The following is a 23720-nucleotide window of genomic DNA, read 5'->3' on the forward strand; positions in this document are numbered from 1 at the left end:
ATGGCCAGGCAGATGAGGTCTCTCCCCCATTTTTGAGCCTTCTGGAGAAGAGGTCGCCGCCGTCCCTCTCCCAGAGGCACGGTTTAGGGCCTCTCCACACGCCTTGGTTTCCAGCCAGCAGAGTCAGGCCCCGAAGTATCACTGACTGTGGGTGAGGACTCGTGCACGCGCGTGTGCGCACACACACAAACTGGCACGACACATTCAGTCATGTTAAAGGACACGCAAGGCTGCACGCAGTGACGCGAACCCCTCCAACCTCTCCAAACTCGGCTCCTTGCAGGTTCGAGACAGCCCAGGTCACTGTCTCAGCGAACCCTGCACACACGCACGCACACACGCCCGCACACACGCGCACACAGGCGTCCCCCGCTCGCGCGCGCTCTGAAAAATGCTGGCACGAACGCAGGCGCACACTCTGGCGCGGGAGGCGCCCCCGCTCCGGCTCCGTGTTGGGAAGCGGGGGCGGCGGGAGGGGTAGGAGACGTTGGTCCCGCTCGGCGCTCCGCAGTCGCCGCAGCCGCCGCAGCGTCGGGACCGGGACAAGCGAAGCCCGCAGAGGAGCTGCCGCCGCCGGGTCCTTTCGGCGCGGGGCACCCGGAGCGGCGCCGAGACCCGCTTCAGCACCGCGGACAGCGCCAGCCGCCTGGAACAGAGCGCCCGGAACCCACGCGCACCCGGGTCCGCCCGGCCGGCCGAAGGCTCGGTGCCACCTGCTCGGTGCAGACGTCCCAGGACTAAGGCTCCCGGGGAAGACGTGGCGCCCTCAGCCCGCGGGATCGGGCGCGCGCAGGACGGCCGGGGCGTCCCTCTGGGGATGCGCCGAGGGCCCCGCGTTCGCGCTGCCCAGAGCCAGGGCGCCGCCCGGAGCCCATGAGCACCATGCGCCTGCTGACACTCGCCCTGCTTTTCTCCTGCTCCTTCGCCCGTGCCGCCTGCGACCCCAAGATCGTCAACATCGGCGCGGTACTGAGCACGCGGAAGCACGAGCAGATGTTCCGCGAGGCTGTGAACCAGGCCAACAAGCGGCATGGCTCCTGGAAGATCCAGCTCAACGCCACCTCCGTCACCCACAAGCCCAACGCCATCCAGATGGCCTTGTCGGTGTGCGAAGACCTCATCTCCAGCCAGGTGCCAGCACCCCCGGGGCTCACGCTGTGCCAGCTCCTGCCCCTCCCCCACCGCCTCGCCAGCATCCTCCCTCCTTCACCCGCCATCCCTCCCCCTGTCCCAGTTTCATTCCATCCTTTCCTAGCCCTCTCCCTCCCCTTGAGAGAGGACCCAGGGGGCTGGTCTCACTAGCAGCTAAACACCAGTGTTGCCGGTTCCCCATCTTAGCCCCAGATCAGTCACCGGCCCGCGGGGCTTGTCCTCACAGGGTTTCCAGGTGTCGAGGTCCAGACTGGTGTGTGCAGACATGTGGCCGTTTGCTTGGTCACTGTGTGTCAGGGTCGGGGCGGGCATTCCGGGCCTGCCTGAGAGGTGCCTGTCCCAGCCACAAGCAGGACTGCAGGGCTTTAAACTGGATGGGGTCTGGGGCCATCTTTGTTCCTGCTTGGAGATCTCCTTCCCTTCCTCCTCCCCTTCCCCCATCCACAGGTCTGCCTGAGATGGGAAATGGCCCAGGTGTTGAAGCCGGGTGTTCTCCAGGGTGGGAACGGGGAGAGGTATCAGGGCAGAGCGTGGCAGCCACTGGCAGCCAGCGCTGCGGGGGAGGACACGACTCAAGGATTTTGCCTGTCAGAGCTGTCCGCCCCCGGGCTGCGCTGCCTGCTGAATCCCAATGAGGCCTCGGGATCACTGCAATGCAGCCTTTTATGTAACAGGCGGGACCGACACCGGTCCAAGTGCTGCTTACACACTCACCGGACAGGCACGCCACATCCATGGACACACACGCTCACATGCGCGCACACATTCATCCATGTTTGTGCACAGAGATGCGTAGACTTAAACTAGCACCCCTTCGTGCACATCAGAATTGCACACGCTTATTCACACACAGACCGACCCCCCATGCATATCCATGAGCATACACATTCCTGTGCCACACATGCAAACATGCGTGCTCACACAAGCTCAATCATACATACACATACACATATGTTGGGGCATGCGGTATACACACACATACCCAGCACACACTTGTGAGCACCTGCGTGGTCACACGCATGCACACACGCTCAGGCCAACACTGACCAGGCCCCTCTGGGTGCAGACTGTGCGGGGCAAAGGAGGGAGAACAAGTGTGGCCCTTTCTGGGAATCCCTCCTCCAACTTAGCTTTGCTGTCTGTGGGCACTGTTCTCCCAGGGAATAGCCAGTGCTAGGAGCAAAGGTGACAGCAGCAGCTGTCACTCACTGTCACACACTGTGAGCCAGGTGCTGGCTCGGCAGCCATCGCCCCCACCACATGGGCCAGCGCACCCCCGCCCCGTTTGCAAAAGCAGGTGGTCCTGTAGCTCAGAGATGGGAAGGCAGAACTGGGACTGACAGGTCCTTCTAATGTGAGGGCAGCACGGAACTGCCAAGCCATCTGCCCCATCTCCCTGCCTCGGGGGCTGAGCCACTGGTCCAGGCAGGAAGGCCAGGTTTCCTTGAGGATGTGGTCAGTGCCCAAGTCAGCACTGGGTCTTGTTCAAACCGAGCGGGTCTCAGCCTGCCCCTGGAAGACACCAGCAGGGGGGCCCGGGCCTCTAGGCGGCTCCTTGCCCAGCTTCTCCCGCTAATAGTCTGCGATGTTCGACGCACCTTCCGGAGCTGCCCTCCATCTCTGGAGTGCTGGCCTCCGTCCACCTCTGACCCAGGATGAGGGTCAGCGTGGGGCTTGGTGTGGTTCTCCCAGCCCACGCTGGGGCGGCAGGTGCGGCCCCAGGACATGCCAAGGACTGGCCTTCGTCCTCCCTCTCAGGGTCTCACCACACAGCTCAGGGCAGCCCCCAGGGTGAGGGGCGAGAGGGGAGGCCCTGGACAGGGGTGGGGGAGGGGCCTGTCAGCTCCCTGTGTGTCTTCTTGGTCCCAGGAGTCTTGTCTGCCTCTGCCTCACCCCTATGATTCACTTCCACGCAGAAGGTGGGACTGGGGTCTGGTCCCCTGCTGGGTGGCCTGCACTCCTGGGGCTGTGTGAGCACAGGTGGTGTCCCCCCGCCACCACCCACCCCCCGCTTCGTGTTCAGCCTCTGCTGTTGCTGGACAGCCGGCTCCAGGGCAGTGGCCCCCGCTCCCCACTAGAGCTGACCCTGTGCCCTGTGTCCACAGGTCTACGCCATCCTAGTTAGCCACCCGCCTACCCCCAACGACCACTTCACTCCCACCCCCGTCTCCTACACAGCCGGCTTCTACCGCATCCCCGTCCTGGGGCTGACCACCCGCATGTCCATCTACTCAGACAAGGTGAGCCTGACCGCTGCACGGGGACCCAACTCTGCTCCCGTGTTCAGACCCGGCGGCTCGCTCCTGCAGCCCGGAGCCGCCAGCAGCTGCTGGGGGAGGGGGGGGCAGGTGCTTTGCCAGGATGGGGGGCACAGGCAGAGGGGCTCAAACCATGGGCTCTGGGCTCCAGGTGCAACAGGGTGATACACTGAGGCACGCTCACAACAACTCACACTCACGGTCTCACAGAGACACGCAAACTCACCCCCACACAGGCACACCAGTACACACTCACAGCACACAAACGTCACACAGACTCACAGATACTAACAAATCCATACACTCACACCTACACACACACAGTCACACACATTCACAGGGACACTCACGTGCTCTTACGCACACACTGACGTTCACACGCATACTCACACCATCACCCACTCAAAGATTCATGCTCATGTGCACACTCCCATAACTAACGTGTTCACTCCCCCACACTCACGCTCCATCATACACTCAGGCCCACACTCACATGCTGACACACATGCCCACGCACACTCGGGCACACGGCCCACTGACAGGTGACAGGCGCCAATAGCAAGCCCTGGGAAGCAGCAGAGGCCGTCGTGGGCCAGAAGAAGGGACAGACAGGGCAGCTTCCTGGACGGCGGGACGGGGCACTTTGGAGGAAGGGGCGCCAGGAGGAGGAAAAGCCTAGCAGTGGCTGGGACACCAGGTGGCAGTGAGGGTGTAGTTACCGGCACCTCCCGCTAGAGGGCACAGCTGGAAGAGGATTCCAGGTGAACAGAGGAGGCAGCTCGTGGCTGGGGGCGCTGGCCTGGGGGTTTCGGGCCTCGGGGCTGTATCGTGGCCCATGGGCTGGGGGTTTGGCTGGAGTCGCCCAGTCGTGGAGCAGCAGCTGGGAGAGTCTAGAGGTCACCAAGTCGGTTTGGCAGGAAACTCACCCCCATAGCAGCCGGCACCTTGCACTAGTTCGCCCAGCCCTCCCGTAGTGTCTGCCCACGGCTCTGGGAGGACTGGTCAGCTGGGGAGGCAAACTGGCCACTGAGAGGCTGGGGGGGGCAGCCTCCTCCACATCTCCCTCCAGGCCTGGTGTCACTTGCAGACAGGCCCGGAGGCGCTGCTTGGCAGGGGACTCCAGCTGATGCCTTAGCTGAGGGGCCAGAGGGCTGGGCTGCTGGGGGCTTCCCCGCTCTCCCCATCTTCTCCAAATCCATCCTGCCGGGAGCCCAGGGTCCTGGATAACGCTGCCTAAGGCACGGAGGTCATCTCAGCCGGGCCCAGGGTGTCTGGGGAGGTCAGGGAGGGGTCCTCCTGGAGGCGATAGGAAAGCGAGGCCAGAGTGAGGGGTCCTCTGGGACGGCCCACAAGGGAGGAGGCCAGTGGAGGCCAGGACGACCACCCGTTCCTGAGGCTCTGGAAACCCCAGCACACAGCAGAGGCACCCAAGCTGCTCAGAGGCACTTAACCCTCAACTGTGAGAAGTGGAGGCTCCCCCTAGGCCTGCCAGCCTCCTTCACCTCTCTGGGCACCAGGCCCCTCACATGCAAATGGGAGAACAATGGCTCTACAGAGGAGAGCAGGCGGTGGGACACAGGATAGGCTGGGGTGGGGGGAGCCCTGTCCCAGAACAGGACACCAGCCCATCACGTGCCCCCGCCCCAGATCCAGACTGAGGCCCAGCATGAGGGCAAACCTGCGACCAAATCTTAGCGCTCCACCTTGACCCCACTCCTGGTACAAACCACAGACCATCTGTGCCCAACACGTGGACCAGAAGGGCCTGGGTCAGAGCCAGTCCAGGACCCCACCCACAGCCCCCTTGCAGCCATGTCACCTGCTGGATGACAGACAGAGGCAAAAGGGCATTCTTGCACCCTGATTCCAAGGCACAAAGAGGGAGCAGGTGGAAGAAGGATCTGGAGGGCTCAGAGGGCCCCAGGATCAGTGTGGGTCCCCAGGAACACTGCTCCCTGGGCAGACTCAAAGGCCCTGTGCTGAGGCGGGAGGGTCCTGCTCCGTCCCCTCCCTGGCAGCCAGTGCACTCAGAGAAGCAAGGCGGGGTCAGCAGGCAGCAACCCCTGGGCTCGGTGAAGGGGTGAAGTATTTCGCCCCAAGAGTGAAGACTTGCTCTAAATACCAGTTATGTGAATTTGGGAAGGACCCAGGGGGGATCTTTGAGATGCTGCACGCCAGCAAGAAGTTTCTGATCTCAAGTGGCTCAGCAGCGGGTGGCTGCAGGGGAGGAGGGGAACGACCCCAGGAACAATTCCACAGACCGCCCCCTCTACCCGTCTCAGTCAGGGTGCTGCTGGGCAAACTGAGCCTCCGGTTCTCAGATTAGATGATGTGGGGTGGGGAGAGAAGCCAGCGGTGGGAAGGGAGGAGTGAGGGAAGCAGGGTCCCCGGGGTCTGGAAGCAGCGAGGGGGAGCGTCTGGCCCGCGTGCGCACGCGTGCGCGCCCTGGCCCGCGTCCTCAGCCGCCCCGTGTCCCGCAGAGCATCCACCTTAGCTTCCTGCGCACCGTGCCGCCCTACTCCCACCAGTCGAGCGTCTGGTTCGAGATGATGCGCGTCTACAGCTGGAACCACATCATCCTCCTGGTCAGCGACGACCACGAGGGCCGGGCGGCGCAGAAGCGCCTGGAGACCCTGCTGGAGGAGCGCGAGTCCAAGGTGAGGCCCGGGCGGGGTGTCCCGAGCAGGAGTCGGAGCCGGCGAGCCGCCGCTGTGTCTGTGGCCCGTGTGAACACCCTTCTCTTTCCATCGTGCATGGTCAGCACCACTGCGTCTGGCGAGCGCCCGCCCCAGCCTGTCCTCGGCTCATTTCACTCGCTTTTGCCATTAGTCGAAATCTCCTTCGTGTCAGTCCCTGCGGGGCGAGGGCAGGACCACCTGGAGCTCCGCAAACACCCCGCCCCGCCCCGCTCCCCTCCCCCGTCCCCTCCCCACCTCCCCGCAGCGCGCTTCCCAGCTCACACAGGCCCTAGGCTCAAAATTCCCTAGGGGCGCCGTCTCTGCCCCCCACACCGCTCCCTCCCAGCGGCCTCCTCTCGGGAGCCCCCTCAGTGTGGTGGCACCGCTCACCGTGTCCCCTCCACAAAGGACCCGGTTCCTTCTCTGCTGTGCCCCGTGCCCTGTTCTCGCGCCGGCCTCACCCCCGCCGCAGCCCCTCACCTCACAGCTGCCCATCACCCTCCCCAAAGCCCCACCCACGGACATCTGCCACCCCCAAGCCCGGCCTGGGCCCTGCCCCACTTTGTCCCCCCCCCCCGCTCTCCCCACGGAACCCCGCGCCCTTCCTCTCCTCACCTCCCCACCGTGGGGACTGGGGCTCCGGACTCCTGGGGATCCGGTAGACACCTGGCTCCACCTGCCCGTTCTACCTCAGCCCGGCGCCCACGTGTGGGCTGTGGAGAGACCGGAGTGGCGTTTCTGGGGGTCCAGGCGACCCCCACCCCACCCATCCCCACTGCCAGACTGAGGAGAAGCTGGTGCTCACCAGAGGAGGCCCGGGGTCCCGCCTTCACCCAGCCTGGAGCCCTGGGCGCTCAGCACCTGGGCCAAGGCCCCCCGGGGTTGGGTGGAGGCCAAGCTGGGCAGAGAGGGAGGGACGCCCAGGCTGGGGAGGGCCCTGGGAGGCCAGACCAAGGGGCGGCGGGAGCATGTGCTGTCTGCGAAGTCAGAGTTGGCTTCAGTAAGCTGAGTGCCAACCCGGGTCCCCCAGGGTGCCGTAGGCCCCGAAGGGAAGAGAGGGCACCAGCTGGGGGTGAACCAGAGGGCAGACCCAGAGGGTCCTGGGGTCCTGCTGGGGGGAACTGGCTGAGTCTGGGAGGGAGGGCTGGTTACCGGGACTGCAGGCCCCACCCCCCTGAGACAGCACCCAGCACCAGGCAAGCAGGTCAGCTCCTGGCGTGCCCACCTGTGGCTGCACACAGGCCCAGTGCGCACTCACGCACCCCCGCACGCCCAGCCACACGTGTTCCCTCTCACAGGCACACGCGGCCTTTCCCGAGACAATCCACTCACACTCTACTACGCCTGCCACAGGCTCGCAGGCGCCCTCCACACCTCCACGGCCCGGGGGCTCGCACACGCACACGCGCACACACGTATGCTCAGACGGCACTGGCCCTCACTCCCACCCACCACAGACTAACGTAGGCTGATGCTGCCACGCAGACGCCCACAGATGCACACGTGCTCACGAACTCCTGTCACAGCTGCTCTCCAGCGCACACGTGGGCTGACAGGCGCGCCCATCACACACCAGTCAGTGAGGGCAGAGCAGCTGGACCTCTAAGAGAGGCAGAAGGGGGTGCTGGGAGGGGTGGGGAATAGGGGCCGGGGCTGGGGGAGGGGACATCGCCCATTCAGGACTGACGGGGCTGGGGTGGGCGCTGCTGGCATCACATAGCAGGTGCCTGGCGGGGGGCGGGCGGATGGGACCCCAAATGGAGGCGTTTGGCTTGGGCGCAGACAGGGCCTCCCTTTCTCCTGAACGTGAGCGTTTCCAAGAGCGCAGCTCCGTGGCAGGGAGCCTCGGTGGCCCCCACGCCCCCTCATTCCCCAGCACCTCCCTGGCCCCCAGCCCCACCCCGGGCCTAGGTGTTTGCGAGCTCCAGGTACGTGCCCCTCTGCAGACGTGCCGAGGAGGTGGTGTGATTGCTTTAGCGCCGTCATTTTCAACCGTTTATAATCTTCTTCTGTGTCTGCATATTTTCTCTGTGCACATTATTCATCAGAGTAAAAAAAGGAACTATGAAAACCTCGACCAACTGTCCTATGACAACAAGCGCGGACCCAAGGTATATATGCATGGACGTGCACGCCACCCACCGACTAGGGAGCCCCGGCCTCCGGCGCCTCGGCCGCTAGGGCTACCGTGGGCCCAGCCGCGCCGCAGGCCCGAGCAATGAGGAGAGAGCAAGGTCGAGAGCAGGCAGCGTAGGCAGGAGAGGGCAGGTGCTGGCCGCCCAGGGCCCCGCAGCCCGCCGGCCGGGCCAAGGGGCAGGCACGGCCGCAGGAGGAGCTGCTCTCTGGGAAGTGCATGCGAATCTCCAGGCACCCCAGGGTTTCCTCGTGGAGCCCAGGAGGGAGCCCGCCTGTCCGCCTGACCTGCCTGCGGTCCGGGCTGCTCCTGCGGGGCCTGTGGACCAGGCCCCAGACGACCTCCCATGGTTTTGGAAAAGGCGGCCTAGTCTCCGCTCCCGATTGCATTCCAAAACTCTTTTCTGTTTCCGTCCGCTGCACGCCTCTTTCTGAGTCTCGGTCCACTTCAGCTTGCATGCTCAGTGCAAAAGTGAGGCCAGGAGTGAGAGGTGGAGAGAGACGCGCAGAGCAGAGAGCGAGGACAGGAGAGCCAGCAGGCTGAAGAAAGGACGAGCGAGGCCAGCCCGGCCGGCCGGCCGAGGAGCCTGGAAGGCAGGTGGCAGTGCAGGTGGCCGGCGCAGGCCGAGGCGGCCCTAGCGGAGCTGCCTCGGGGTTCCTAGCGGCTGCGGCTCGACTCTGGCCCCTGAGGCGCTGCATCCCCCGCCCCGGCCACCTGCTAACGCACCCGCTCACACCGCAGGCTGAGAAGGTGCTGCAGTTCGACCCGGGGACCAAGAACGTGACGGCCCTGCTGATGGAGGCGCGGGAGCTGGAGGCTCGGGTCATCGTCCTCTCCGCCAGGTGCGGCCAGGCTGGACTCAGGCTTTGGCGTCCTTGCCAAGGACGGTCCCCTTGCACATGTACCCTGGGCCTCGGGGATGGGGGTGGGATAAGACCCTGCCCTTAGGAAGGCAAACGCGGCCCAGGTGATAGACGGGGGGACACGGGCCTCTGGGAGCTGGGTCAGGGAGGGGGCCTGGGGCAGTGACGTGGGGTCTGCATGTGAGCCTGCGGTGGGAGGCCCACAGCAGGGACAGGGCTGAAGGGGTGGGGCAGTCGGACTAGGCAGCGTGAGAGGGGAACCGCGTAGGGGGAACCCAAAGCCAGGCTCTGCCGGACGGGCCTGGTCCCCACCGTAACCTCGCGGCTGAGCCCCCAGTAAAAATCTCCCTTTTTGCAAATGGCTGTGTCCTCCTGGGGGGGGAAAGGCAAGGCCACCAGGAATAGGAAAAGGAAGAGCCCTGCCTCATGGGACATACGTGGGAGAGCCTGGGGAGACCCGGCCCACTGTCTGCCTGTCCCAGCTCTGCAGCCTCCAGCAGAGTGGGGAAAGACAGCAGGGGTCGCCCTGCAGGCGGCTAGCGGGAGTCAGCAGTGCCCTGAGTAGCAGGGCAGGTGTCCGTTTGCACATTCAGGCCGCAAACCTCTGGCACAGAGCCAGGTGCACCCCGTCCTTGGGCAGAGGGCAGGATGGGACCAGCAGGGGCTCCTCGGGCTGGAAGGCAGTTAGCGGGCACTAACGCCCACCGCCCTCCGCTCACGCACACCAGCACAGGCACTCACACGCATACACACGAACACGCATCACCCGCATACCGTCTACACGTGCACATGCCGTACACACATATGTGCACACAACATGCTTCCACGCCCTCCTGTACACATGCATGTGCCGTATACACACCGCACACACGTGCACACAGGACATACCTATGCGCACACGGGCACGCTGCTACATGTAACACACGCAGGCATATTCTCACCTAGATACATGTGCAGATACACCACACACGTACACGCTCCGCACCGACACACACAGGGCACGGTGCTCTCGTGCATAGGTGCATACGTCACAGACACACCACGTGCTACGTACATGCACGAACCCCACACATGTGGCGATACTTGCTGTTCACAAAGGCACAGCACTTGGCAACCACATGCGCACCTCTTGAATCCACGCAAGGCCTGTGTATTGTCAGGCGGGAAGAGACCCCTCCCCTCACACCCGGGCTCCTCGGACAAGAGAGGTCAGAGTCCCACCACAGAGGGGGACCCGCCTGCCCAGCGCGCCCAGCTCCCAGAGCCCGGGGAAGCCGGTGGTCCCCTGGGCAGGGCAGACGCAGGTCTTCTTCGCCCCGGCCTGACACATTCTGGCTCCCCTCACGAGGGCTGTTGAGAGCATTTTGCGGAGAGACCCCATTAAGCCAATCTTAACTTTTGACCAGTTTTCTACAGAGTGCTTCAGAGTTTCTAATTGATTTCCAAAACTTTTGTTTTTTAAATAATCCTCCTGAAGTTATCGTTACTGGGATCAGTTATTTCCATAAAACAGTTTGGCGGGTCGATCAGGCTTTTGTCTGCTTTACTGAAGATATCAGTTTACACGGACACAAGCACAGGTGTGTGCTCACCCCACCAAGTCCAACGTCACAGGCCTGGATGGTGTCCAGCGGACAGGCCTCTCCGCCAGGCTTTGTGGGCGCCGCTGACAGGGGCACACCGTGCCCTGACATGCACGAATGGGTGCTGCCAGCGATTTGGGCTGGATGTTGCCTGGAGCGCCTCTATTTTGTGTTGCTTTCATCCAACAGTAGCGTTCTCATTTAGAGCAAACACTGAAGATTTGCATTTCTTCCTTGAGAAAATTGGGGGCAGACCCCTTAGGGAACCTAGGGCCATCTTAGCTTCCAGGCTCAGCCATTGGGAAAATAACCCAACACTCGGACAATCTCCCCAGCCTCTTTGTACCCCGATGCCCATGCATTGGAGAAGCAAAGTGCCTGTTGTGGTCCAGGCCCATCTGGGACCAAATTCGGCCCAATAGGGGACAGAAGGTGGGAGCTCCACCAGGCCCAGGGTCCTTGCCCTGACCAGAGAGAGCCCAGCCTTAGGAGACCAGGTCCACAGAGGCTCACTTGTAAGGACACGCCAAAAACTCAGGACCACGTGTGCCTGCAAGGCGAGGCCTGTGCTGTGTCCTGCCAGTGGCCCCAGCCCTGGATGGCAGAGAGAGCACAGCTGCTTGGGCAGACTCCAAAAGGGAGAGCAGGTACCCTCATCTCTCTCCGGTGGCTTCCGCTATGATGCTCAGGGCAGCTCCCTGGCTCTCGGTCCCAGAAGCATCTGACCAACCAGAAAGCCCCCAGCCCCTCAGTTCACAAGTTGAGGCATGCAGCATCAGAGGGGTATGGCTTGTCCAGGAAGCTGCAGGAGCACGGGCTCAGGGGTGGACAGTCCAGGCACAGACCCGACTCTGTCACTTACCACTTGTGTGCCCTGGGTGCCACAGTTTCCCCTCCTGACACAGGGGTAGTACTTCTGCCCGTCTCACAGGGAGGTTGTGAGAATTAAATAAGATGGTCCATGAAAAGCATTCAGAATACTGCGTGGTACCTGGCGAGCGAGTTATCAACCAGTAAGGACCCAAACCCTGCCCACTAAGGGCAGCGGGCCAGCAAGAGATGTCTGGGAAGCTCAGGGGGTCTGGGCCCACCCGCTCGCTTCTGTGGGGGTCTCCTGGCCCAGGTGCGGTGTAGGCTTGGGGTGGCGGCCGCACCCCATCTCTGCAGTGTCTCCAGACCTCCCTTGCGGGGGGCAGGGTTGGGGAAGAGGCCACGTGGGTAGGCCACGCTGCGGAGGAGACCCTGGGAATGTGGAGCAGCCGCCGCCGGCCCCGGGTGGGAAGGGCTGGAATCCCGGCCCCTCACCCGCTCTGCCCCACAGCGAGGACGACGCTGCCACCGTGTACCGCGCAGCCGCGATGCTGAACATGACCGGCTCGGGGTACGTGTGGCTGGTGGGGGAGCGCGAGATCTCGGGGAACGCCCTGCGCTACGCCCCGGACGGTGAGTGCTGGGCTCCAGGGTCCCGGTGGGCAGGGGTTCCCCACGGGCTCTAAGCCAACGCTTGCCCCAGGCATCATCGGGCTGCAGCTCATCAACGGCAAGAACGAGTCGGCCCACATTAGCGATGCCGTGGGGGTGGTGGCCCAGGCCGTGCACGAGCTTCTCGAGAAGGAGAACATCACCGATCCGCCGCGGGGCTGCGTGGGCAACACCAACATCTGGAAGACCGGGCCGCTCTTCAAGAGGTGGGCGGGGCCGCTCGTCTGAGGTGGGCGGGGCCGCTCTTCAAGAGGTGGGCGGGGCCGCTCGTCTGAGGTGGGCGGGCTGATCTCCTAAAGTGGGCGGGCCACCGTTCCGGCGCTGGGAACAGTCGCTCTTCCCAGGGCGGTCCAGCCCAGCCTGCTGTATCCTATAGATACCGCCACCTTCCCCAGTTTTCTCCTCTATCCCCCCCGCGCTCCACCCTCACCTCCATCTCCACCACGATAATCACCTGCCCCATTTCCAACACTCGGATGTCACTGAAATCACAGCTGCTTCCGTTTCTCCTGCCCCCACCTTTTCGCACTGCTGCCCACCCTGAGGCCCCACCCCACTCCCCAGGGCGGCTAACAGCCCTGGGGAGGAGGGTCTTGCTTCCGGCCGGGACTGGGAGAGCCCACGGGCCCAGGAGGTCAGACAAGGAATCCAGGTATGGCATCCAAGCCTGTAGAGAGCCAGGGTTGGCCAGAGACCCAAGCGGATGCCCACAGCAGGGCAGGAGTTAACTCAGAGAACCCTGGACACCATGACACTAGTGTGGGGAGGCCCAGCCCAACACCAACACCGCCAGCCCCAAGTAGCACGTGCAGACCCATGGTCCATGGGGCCCACGACAGGAGCACACGCACAACTGCAGATACAGGCAGCATATGTGCACACGTGCACATGCGTGTGTGCACAGACAGGCTGAGAGGCACATCACACATGCCACAAGTTCATGCACAGGGCTGCACCCCACGCAAGGATCCTGTGTGCACACATATATGGCCCCCCACACACACACAGGCGTGCACACTCAGGACGACGAGACCCCAGCCCTTCCTCCCCACTGGCTGGTGAACGGCCCGCTGCTCCTGCCTGGGCTTCCGCCTCCTCATCTGTGAAGTTAGGACAGCTGCCATGAGAATCGAATATCCCAACCCACAGAAAGCCCTCAAAACAGGGTCTAGAGGCCGGGAGTTGCTCGGCTGCCATAGCTGCGCTGTGCACCTGACTCACAGTGGGCGGGGCTCACTGCATCCCTGATCATTCTAACCCACACTGCCCCCCTCCAGAGTGCTCATGTCTTCCAAGTACGCAGACGGCGTGACCGGCCGCGTGGAATTCAACGAGGATGGGGACCGGAAGTTTGCCAACTACAGCATCATGAACCTGCAGAACCGCAAGCTGGTACAAGTGGGCATCTACAACGGCACCCATGTAGGTGGGGGTCATGAGGGGGTGGGGGCTGGGGCCTTAGGGTCCTGGGGCCAAGACCCCTGCGTGGCCACCCTCCATCTCATACTCCCACCCCCAGGTTATTCCCAACGACAGGAAAATCATCTGGCCAGGCGGAGAGACAGAGAAGCCCCGAGGTTACCAGATGTCCACCAGGCTGAAGGTGGGGGACCCGCCACCCTGCCCTAGCCTCCACACCCAGTATACTCCATCCCGCCCCTCGGGTGCAGAGGAGGGGACAGTGAGGTCAACGAAAGTGACTAAAGGAAGTGGGGGCGGGGCCAGCGCCCGCTGCCATTGCACACACCTGGCACTGCAGAGGCAGCAGGGAGAGCGGGTGGAGGGAGGAGAGGAAGCCGCCGGCCCCCCGTTTCATGGGCTCTGACCCAACTCCACTTAAATCTGGGGAAGTCACATGGGCCAGGACTCCCCTGGGGATGAGCCGATCGGGGACAGGGGAGCAGATGGGCGTACTTCAGCTTCAGTGCTCTCTGCCCTGAGTCCTGGAGATGATGCCCCCATGCTCTTCATCACACCTCCAAGTGGTCCTAGCCAACCCCCCACGTTTAGCCTTCCTGGCCTTCTGCCGTGACTCGGTCTCACTGCCCTCTGAGCCCGGTCTCCCTACAGCATTCCCTATGGCTGGCCATCCCCTCCGTGATTCCCTGGGCCTCTGGGAGCTCCCTTCCCCGGTTGGCCTCATCCCTCACAGCTTCTCTTCCTCGGCCTGACTCTTCCATGCTCCTCTGGACTCATCCCAGGGTGCCCTCCCCAGCGTCCCTCCCACACTGACCCACACCAGCACCGGGCTGGTACCTGAGCTCACAAAAGGCAAGGACCCTCAAGCACTGTGCTTCTCCCAGTGTCCCCGCCCCCAGGTCCTCAAATGTCTCTCAGCCTTGTCTGCTTTCTGAGCTAGCTCCCCCTTGGCCTCTCACCTGGAGCCCTTTGCCAGCACCTGTCCACAGGTCACCACCCCTCTCAAGGGGCAGAGTGGACTTTCCCAAAGCCAACGCTCAGGAAAGACACCTGGTATTGAAAAGTCCGAGTGTAAAACAGACGACAGTCAGCCCGATGGTCCCACGCCGGCTTCGAGAGCCAGATGGCTTTTTACAACTTTTTTTTGTCTCACTGATTTTTTTTTTTTTTTTTCGGTACGCGGGCCTCTCACTGTTGTGGCCTCTCCCGTTGCGGAGCACAGGCTCCGGACGCACAGGCTCAGCAGCCATGGCTCACGGGCCCAGCCGCTCCGCGGCATGTGGGATCTTCCCGGACCGGGGCACGAACCCGCGTCCCCTGCATCGGCAGGCGGACTCCCAACCACTGCGCCACCAGGGAAGCCCTGTCTCACTGATTTTTTTGACACTAAATTGTTTACTTTTTAATTAATTTATATTGGAGGATAGTTGATTTACAATGTTGTGTTAGTTTCTTCTGTAGAGCACAGTGAATCGGTTATACATACACATATATCCACTCTTTTTTAGATTCTATTCCCATATACAGGTCACTACAGGTTATTGAGTAGATTTCCCTGTGCTATACAGTAGGTTCTTATTAGTTATCTATTTTATATAGAGTAGTGTGTATATGTCAATCCCAGTCTCCCGATTTATCCTCCCATCTCACTGAATTTTTAAAAAATATTTATTTATTTATTTGGCTGTACTGGGTCTTAGTTGCGGCACGAGGGATCTTCACTGCAGCATGTGGGATCTTCTAGTTGCAGCATGCGGAATCTTTAGTTGCAGCATGTGGGATTTTTTTTTTTTTTAGTTGCAGCATGCAGGATCTTCGTTGTGGTGTGCGGGATCTTTAGTTGTGGCATGCGAACTCTTAGTTGCAGCATGTGGGATCTAGTTCCCTGACCAGGGATCGAACCCGGGCCCCCTGCATTGGGAGTGTGGACTCTTAGCCACTGGACCACCAGGGAAGTCCCCTCACTGATTTTTTAAAAGCACGAGCATGTTACTCGCACAATAGAAAACGATGAGGAAAGTTTTAAGGACAAATAAGCTCCTTCAGGGGCTCCCCATCTCCTGCCCTGCAGGCTGAGGCCGGGGGCTACCCGCCCTGGAGGAGAAGGGGCCTCTCACACCGACCCCACGTCCCCTGGGACCCCTCCTCACATGCCGTGCTCGGTTCAGCCCCCTTTGCCTGTATCTGTCCTCCGCACCCCCAGGCTTCAGGCCCCTGAAGGACAGGGAGGAGAGAGCTCTCCAGCGTGAGCCCCAAGGAGCCCCTGGATTGAAGAGGCCTCGGCAGAGAGGGCGGCATCAGCGGGGAAGAGGAAGGGAGGAAGGATAGATGATCAGACAAAGACCCGCTGCAGGGGAGGCTGAGGTCAGGAGAGGCCAGAGCACCAGACAAGGGCAATCCCTGCGGGTCCCCGGACCTGTGCAGGCTCTGAGTGCACATGCCTCTGTCCTCATGGCAGGGGTGGGGGCAGGGGGCAGGCTCTGGGCTGGGACAGGTGGTTTCTCAGCCCTGAGACGTCAGAGAAGGGGCCCAGGGCCGACTTTAGTGATGTGCAAGCCAAGACCCAAAGGAAAGTGGCCAAGAGCAGGCGCAGTGTTTCAGGAGGCCGGGCGCCTTCTGAATGCTGAGGTGGCCTGGGCACGACGGGGGAGTCTGGGGCCCCTCCTGCAGGCAGCAGGCCGACCAACTTCCTGAAGCTCCAGAGGAGGCAGTGTGGGGCATTTGCAGGGGGCGGGGCGGGGGGGCGGTCCAGGGGAGTCTGCATGCTGAGAAGAGGACAGCACCCCAGGGCAGCCCAGGGCTGGTGGTCCAGGCTGGGTGTCCCCCTCCCCTCCAGATCGTGACGATCCACCAGGAGCCCTTCGTGTATGTCAAGCCCACGCTGAGCGACGGCACGTGCAAGGAGGAGTTCACCGTGAACGGGGATCCGGTGAAGAAGGTGATCTGCACCGGGCCCAACGACACGTCGCCGGGCAGCCGTGAGTGCGGGGCTGGGGCGTGGGCCGCGGAGCGGGCGGGACGGCGCACCTGCGAGCCCCTCACTTAGCGCCCCTCCCCTCCGCCCAGCACGCCACACCGTGCCTCAGTGCTGCTACGGCTTCTGCATCGACCTACTCATCAAACTGGCGCGGACCATGAACTTCACTTATGAGGTGCACCTAGTGGCGGACGGCAAGTTCGGCACGCAGGAGCGGGTACGCGTGGGTCTCTGGAAGCCGGCGCGGGACCCAGTCCAGGTGGACCCTGTCTGGCTAGGGTCAGGGTCTCGGGTGGGCGGGGTCTGCAGGCTGGGTGGAGCCTGGGTGGGCGGGGCCTTCGAGCCAGGCGGGGTCTGGAGTGGGAGATCCCGAGATGGGTCAGGGAGGGAGACTGTCCGGTCCGGGGAGCAAGGCCCGCCCGCGATGGCCGTGTCACCACCGGCTGTGTCTCCCCACAGGTGAACAACAGCAATAAGAAGGAGTGGAACGGGATGATGGGCGAGCTGCTCAGCGGGCAGGCAGACATGATCGTGGCGCCGCTGACCATCAACAACGAGCGCGCACAGTACATCGAGTTCTCCAAGCCCTTCAAGTACCAGGGCCTGACCATTCTGGTCAAGAAGGTGGGCAGGGGCCCAGCAGGGCGGGGTGGGGTCCTGGGAAGGCCTTGGCGGCGCTGACGGCCCGGCCTCCCACAGGAGATCCCCCGGAGCACGCTGGACTCGTTCATGCAGCCCTTCCAGAGTACGCTCTGGCTGCTGGTGGGGCTGTCAGTGCATGTGGTGGCCGTGATGCTGTACCTGCTGGACCGCTTCAGGTGAGCGCGGCCCGGGGGCCGGACTCCTCCCCCTGCGGGGCGGGCGGGGCGGGCGCGGCGGGACGGGGCGGGCGAGGGGGCGGGGCAGGGCTGCCTCTCCCGCCCTCTCCCGCCCGCCCTCTGCGCCCCCGCAGCCCCTTTGGCCGGTTCAAAGTGAACAGCGAGGAGGAGGAGGAGGATGCGCTGACCCTGTCCTCGGCCATGTGGTTCTCCTGGGGCGTCCTGCTCAACTCGGGCATCGGGGAAGGTGAGGCCACGCCCGGCCCGGGCCCCACGCTGCTCCGCAACCCTCACGCCCCACGCCGGGAGCTGACCGTCCTCTGCCCGCAGGCGCCCCCAGAAGCTTCTCGGCGCGCATCCTGGGCATGGTGTGGGCCGGCTTCGCCATGATCATCGTGGCCTCCTACACTGCCAACCTGGCGGCCTTCCTGGTGCTGGACCGGCCCGAGGAGCGCATCACCGGCATCAACGATCCCCGGGTGAGGCCTGGCCCGGCGGGGGGAGCGGGGCGTGAGGTCAGCGGCTGCCTGGGGTGGGGCCGGAGAGCAGCCGCGAGCCGGGCCCTCCGACCCTCTGACCCTGCAGCTGAGGAATCCTTCGGACAAGTTCATCTACGCGACGGTGAAGCAGAGCTCCGTGGACATCTACTTCCGGCGGCAGGTGGAGCTGAGCACCATGTACCGGCACATGGAGAAGCACAACTACGAGAGCGCGGCCGAGGCCATCCAGGCCGTGCGGGACAAGTGAGGGGGCGGGGCGGGGCGCTGGCCTGGGCGGGAGCAGTGGGGGCGTCCATCTTTCCAGTCAAAGTCAGAGTGTCCAGGCTGGATGCGAACCACGGGAAGGGGATAGACAGGGGGTTTCCTGTCTGGCGGGCGGGACTGCAAGGGCGCCAGGGCGGCCCGAACGTGTGGGCCCTGTGACCCTGCCCCAGTGACCCTGCCCCCGTGACCCCGCCCGTGACCCCGCCCCTGTGACCCTGCCCCGTGACCCTGCCCCTGTGACCCTGCCCCTGTGCCCCTGCCCCTGTGACCCCGCCCCTGTGACCCTGCCCCTGTGACCCTGCCCCTGCCCACAGCAAGCTGCATGCCTTCATCTGGGACTCAGCGGTGCTGGAGTTCGAGGCCTCGCAGAAGTGCGACCTGGTGACCACCGGCGAGCTGTTCTTCCGCTCAGGCTTTGGCATCGGCATGCGCAAAGACAGTCCTTGGAAGCAGAACGTCTCCCTGTCCATCCTCAAGTGAGTCGGCCCCACCCCGCCCCCCTCCAAGAGCCCCACCCAAGGCACACCGCCTCCCCCACCAACGTAGCCCCCAGATGCACGCCATCTGCCCCGCCCCGCCCCGCCAGTGCCGGCCCAGCCTCCTCCTCGGCTCACATGCCCCGCCCGCCCAGGTCCCACGAGAACGGCTTCATGGAAGACCTGGACAAGACGTGGGTGCGGTACCAGGAGTGTGATTCGCGTAGCAACGCCCCTGCTACCCTCACGTTCGAGAACATGGCAGGTGGGCCCCCCACGCCCCCGACACCAGTGCTGACGCCGGGTGGACTCCCCGGGGGCCGGCTGCCTGGCCCGCCCGCAGCTGAGGCGCTGGGTCTTGGCCCGCAGGGGTCTTCATGCTGGTGGCCGGGGGCATCGTGGCCGGGATCTTCCTGATCTTCATCGAGATCGCCTACAAGCGGCACAAGGATGCTCGCCGGAAGCAGATGCAGCTGGCCTTTGCAGCAGTGAACGTGTGGAGAAAGAACCTGCAGGTAGGGCAGGCCACCCTCCGAGGCCTGGTGCCCACGGCTCGGCCTGGCCCCGGCCCTCCTCCATCCCCGCAGGCCGAAGCGTGGCTCTGGCTCCCAGGAGCCCCTGTGGTGAGGACTGGAGCTGGGAGCCACGGCCAAGGCCGCGCTGCTGGGGGCCGCCCGCAGGTGGCCGCCTCCGCAAAGCCGGGCTTCAAGCGTCCGCCTGGCCCCTCTGTCTCCAGAGTCGCCCACCGGCGCCCATTCCATAGGAAGGCAAACTGAGGCAGGGTAAGACAGGGACCCACCTGGGTGTAGCATGTGAGTCCAAGACGCACTCTGCCCTCGCCGCCCCGCGCCCCTCCTTGGCACCCTCTGGGGACCCCCTTCCCCGCGGCCCTGGTGTGTCCTGTGCTCCATATAACTCCAGTCTTAACTGGCCGGCTGCTCCTGCCTGCAACCCCAGGCTGTGTCTGTGGGAAGTTGCCGCCAGCAGAGGACAGGCTGCACGTGGGGTGGCCACAGCCCACCTGGGACGGGCTCGTGCCCCATAGTCCAGCCCCAGTCTGCCCCATCTCTTCTCTTTCTCTGGGTACCTCCCCGGAGCCTGTGCCCTGGGAGGAAGCTGGTGCTGCAGGGAGGGAGGGCCGGGGCGACGGGGCTGCTGGAAGCCCACGCCTCTCATCTGCCCTCTCTTGCTCTTGGGACCTGGCCGCTGCTCTCACTGGCGGGCACAGGGCCCGTCCTAACCATCAGACCCGAGGCCAGGGTCCCAGGAGCTGCCTCCGTCTCTCTGTCACTCCAGCGCATCTCGCCACCTGCCTTCGGCCCCTCAGCCCCTTCCTGAATCTTGGTGCGCCTCCTCGGGGGTCAGAGTGGCCGGTGGGGCCGGTGGGGCAACTCCTCCCGTGCTCGGAGGGCTCCTCCTCCTCGGGACGCCCCTAAACCAGGGGCACCTCGGAGCCAGGGAGCCAGGCGGACCTCCCAGGAAGAGAGCCAGATGGGACCCCCCGAGCCCAGCCCCAGCATGAGCGAGGTCAGGCCCGAGAGCCGGGCAGGAGCAGAGGCCGCCTGCGAGTGTCCGACCATCGGTCGGTCCATCCAGCACAGGGAGGCAGGCCGGAGTGAGGGCCCGAGTGGCCAGCCAGGCCGGGCAGCAGCCCCCAAGGAGCAGGCGAGGGCAGGTGTGGCCGCCACCCTTAGCCGTCTAATCACTTATACATATTCATTTTAGGATAGAAAGAGTGGTAGAGCAGAGCCTGACCCTAAAAAGAAAGCCACATTTAGGGCTATCACCTCCACCCTGGCTTCCAGCTTCAAGAGACGTAGGTCCTCCAAAGACACGGTAAGGGGAAGAGCGCCCAGTTCCACGTCTCCGACTCTGATCTCGACCCTCCGTGTCTGTGTCCCGTGCATCAGGCCCCTCCCTCGCCATCCCACCCGCTCCCACCTCTGACTGCCGTGGCCTTTCTGCCCTCACCTCTACTCGCCCAGCACACTAGGTCTTCTCTCTCTGACTCTCTAGATCTTTCTCTCGTGGTCCTTTCTCCCGCTGGCCCTCACCGGGTCCTCTTCCCCGTGTGTCTCTGCGTTAGTCTGCCCCCCACCCATGCCATGACGCCATGCGCCATCTTGAAGCCGTGTCATGTTGTTGGTCAGCCAGCCGGCCTCACCGCGTCGGGGCTGTGCCCGGGGCCCCGGGAGCCTGGACCACCCTGTCCCAGGCTCCTCACCTGTCAGGAGGCCGCACCACCTCTCTGTTACGTCCGCTTCTCCAGCCTCTCCCAGAGAGGCCCACCGCCCTCCCTCCCTCCCTGCGACGTCCACGGAGGGATGGCTGTGATGTCCCATCTGCCCATCTGTCTGGCCGCCAGCCCTGCCACCCAGACACCTGTCTCACGTGTCTCACCAGAGCCATGCCTGTTGCATTCCCTCCATGTGGTCTCTGTGTGGGCCGGGGCTGGGGGCCGGGCCTGGCTCCATCTGGGTGGACGGCTGGGGCCTGGAGTTGGTACAGGCCCCTGGCCACAGGGGACGTCAGGTGGGGAATGGGTGGGACCAAAGGAGGCGGCTCCCACCCCAGGCCGAGCAGGGGCCCTGCAGGAGGCGTGCCGGCAGCACCCAGGGATCTGAGAACGGATGGAGGTGGGCCTGAAAGCCGTGGCCTCCAAGCCGTGGGCACTGAGGCTCCTAGACAGAGGCTCGGGAAGGGGAGGCCTCTACGGAGATCAGTGCCTCAGCGCCTGGCCCCCCGCCCCTCCAGAGCCAGGCCTTCCACCTGAGCCAAGAATTCCCTGCCTCTCTGCCTTGGGCAGCCTGTCACTGGCCCAGATGTGCGCGCTCGAACCAAAGGCCCCCCAGACTGACCCAGCCTTGCTAGGAGCATCCCCAGGTGGGGAGGGGGCCGCCCAGAGCCAGCACAGCCCTCAGTCCAGCGGCCTCCCTGCAGTCAGGGGTGGTCTGGCCTCCAGTCCGCAGGAAGCCCCAAATTCGTGGGCAGCATCACCCATCTGCTCCAAGGTGGAAGGAAGCAGGATTTGCAGCCACCACCCCCAGTGCATGGGAAGAGGGGCAGACACAGGACACAGACAGGGCTCAGCACAGAGCCATCTGAGTCCCAGGGGAAGCCACCAGCGCGCCCCATGAGGGGCCTGTAAGGCCTGGGGGCTCCACTTCCCAGAGCTCAGCACAGACAGGGTGGGGGGACAGGGAGGATCTGTGGGGCTGGGAGCACAGGCCTGGGGCTGTCCAGGCCCGGGAAGTGGGTGGAGCCTGAGCCAGGGGACCCAGCAGGGGATGCAGGAAGAGGAGGATCCGACAGGAGCAGGGGTGGGGCAGTCGGGGGGAGGGGCGAGAAGGTACCCAGCAGACAGCGCTTTGGGGGCCCGCAGAGTCTCGCAGGCAGTGGGCCATTTTCTGAGGGCATCACTGAGTCCTTACCCCGCATTCCGCCCTGGAGCAGAAATGCAGGCCCCTTAGCTGGGCCAGGTGCAGCTCAGAGACCCTCATGGTGCCTTTCCAGGGACGCGCTCCCAGCAGACTCCTTGCCCGAGCCTCCCCAGGGGCTATCCTCCAGGCCAGCTTTGCTGCCACGTGGCATCTGGGGCTGGCCTGCCCTGCAGGGGTGACTGGGGACACTGCAAGCTGGGGGCTGGGCGGGGGAGGGCAGCCTAGCTCCCACCATTTCAGGCTGGGCGCCTGCTCGGAGGGAGGCCTGGGTGGGGGGCTCTGTCGGGAGGGGTGGGGTCAGTCCGGCTGCTGAGATCCTCTGCCCCTGTCCCGTGGCTGGTCTGGGCCAGGGCGGCACTGGGCGCTCAGGGCTGGGGTCCCTGGCGGCCGGCGGGGCCAGCGGGTATTGATTGTTGGTTCTTATTTATAGAGCACCGGGGGTGGACGCGGCGCTTTGCAAAACCAAAAAGACACAGTGCTGCCGCGACGCGCTATTGAGAGGGAGGAGGGCCAGCTGCAGATGTGTGCCCGTCATAGGGAGAGCTGAGACGCCCTGCCCGCCCTCCTCTGCCCCCCTCCCCCGCAGACAGACAGACAGACGGACGGGACAGCGGCCCGGCCCACGCAGAGTCCCGGAGCACGACGGGGTCAGGGGGAGGAGCACCCCCCAGCCTCCCCCAGGCCGCGCCCGCCTGCCTGCCGGTCGGCCGGCTGGCCGGTCCACCCGTCCCGGCCCCGCGCATGCCCCCTGAGCGTCGGGCTAACGGGCGCCTTGTCTGTGTATTTCTATTTTGCAGCAGTACCATCCCACTGATATCACGGGCCCGCTCAACCTCTCAGATCCCTCGGTCAGCACCGTGGTGTGAGGCCCCCGGAGGCGCCCACCTGCCCAGTTAGCCCTGCTGCTCGGGAAGGCCTGAGGGAAGCCCACCTGCCAGAGACTGCCCACCCTGGGCCTCCCGTCCGTCCGTCTGCCCTGCTGCCTGGCGGGCAGCCCCTGCTGGACTGAGGCTCGGGCCAGAGCTGCTGAGGACGGGTCAGAGCTGAGCTGGCTGGGCAGGGCCGCAGGGCGCTCCGGCAGAGGCAGGGCCCTGGGGTCTCTGAGCAGTGGGGAGAGGGGCTGACTTGGCCCCGGGCAGAGGGCCTTGGAGCAGAAACTGAAGCCCCATCCTTCCCCAGCCACCACCAGAGCCACCATGGGGGCCCTTGGCCCCGGCTGGCTGGGTCCCCCGCTCCCGCAGCGCCGGCACCCCACAGCCTTGTCCCCACCTCTCCCTTCTTGCCCACACCCCTTCTCCGCTTGACCCCATCCTCTGAGCTGGCCCTGCCCTTCCCGGACTGCAGACCCTGACCCCCCAGCTGGCAGCCGCCTCCCAGGGGCGCGCTCGGGCTCCCCACTGCCTCCCCCTTCTCCGGACTCCGTGAGGGCTGAGCCTTCTCTTCGCCTCCTCTGGCCCGCAGCCCAGGATGCGCTTCCCCGGACGCCGGCTCGGGACTGTCTTCAGCCCCGCGCGCCACCTTGTACAGGCCCAGCCCTTCCCGCGTCCAGGCGTGTGCCTTCCCCCGTTGCAGTCCGAGCGCCGCCGCGCACTGCCCCTCCGCCCCAGGGGCCCGGCGTGCACCGCCTTCCACCCCCCCCACCCGGTGTGTGTAGTGGTGATGCCGAAAGGAATGTC

The 23720-nt window shown here is 64.3% G+C and overlaps 1 protein-coding gene across 13 annotated transcripts; it reads left to right on the forward strand.

The window, feature by feature from the left end:
• Window positions 1-282: 282 nt before the first annotated feature.
• GRIN1 (glutamate ionotropic receptor NMDA type subunit 1) lies at window positions 283-23679 on the forward strand. 13 transcript variants are annotated; one of them, XR_007477990.1, is made up of 22 exons: window positions 288-1131; window positions 3258-3392; window positions 5891-6067; window positions 8137-8199; window positions 8964-9064; window positions 11990-12111; window positions 12182-12356; window positions 13428-13572; window positions 13670-13753; window positions 16406-16547; window positions 16636-16763; window positions 17006-17170; window positions 17246-17364; window positions 17499-17611; window positions 17695-17843; window positions 17950-18107; window positions 18443-18604; window positions 18760-18869; window positions 18974-19119; window positions 20330-20440; window positions 22475-22691; window positions 22842-23678. XR_007477990.1 is itself a non-coding variant. In XM_004284954.3 (21 exons), exons 1-21 carry the CDS (start codon window positions 874-876, stop codon window positions 22908-22910), a joined length of 2832 nt encoding a protein of 943 aa, XP_004285002.1. In that variant the 5' UTR covers window positions 288-873; the 3' UTR covers window positions 22911-23679. The 13 variants fall into 13 exon arrangements, 12 of the variants coding, with proteins under 12 accessions (XP_049567143.1, XP_049567141.1, XP_049567140.1 ...); XM_004284954.3 differs by lacking the exon at window positions 22475-22691 and having other exon boundaries at window positions 22842-23679; XM_033415185.2 differs by having other exon boundaries at window positions 22475-22856.
• Window positions 23680-23720: the final 41 nt, after the last annotated feature.

Source organism: Orcinus orca, chromosome 6, assembly GCF_937001465.1.
Source record: "Orcinus orca chromosome 6, mOrcOrc1.1, whole genome shotgun sequence".
Taxonomy (NCBI): domain Eukaryota; kingdom Metazoa; phylum Chordata; class Mammalia; order Artiodactyla; family Delphinidae; genus Orcinus; species Orcinus orca.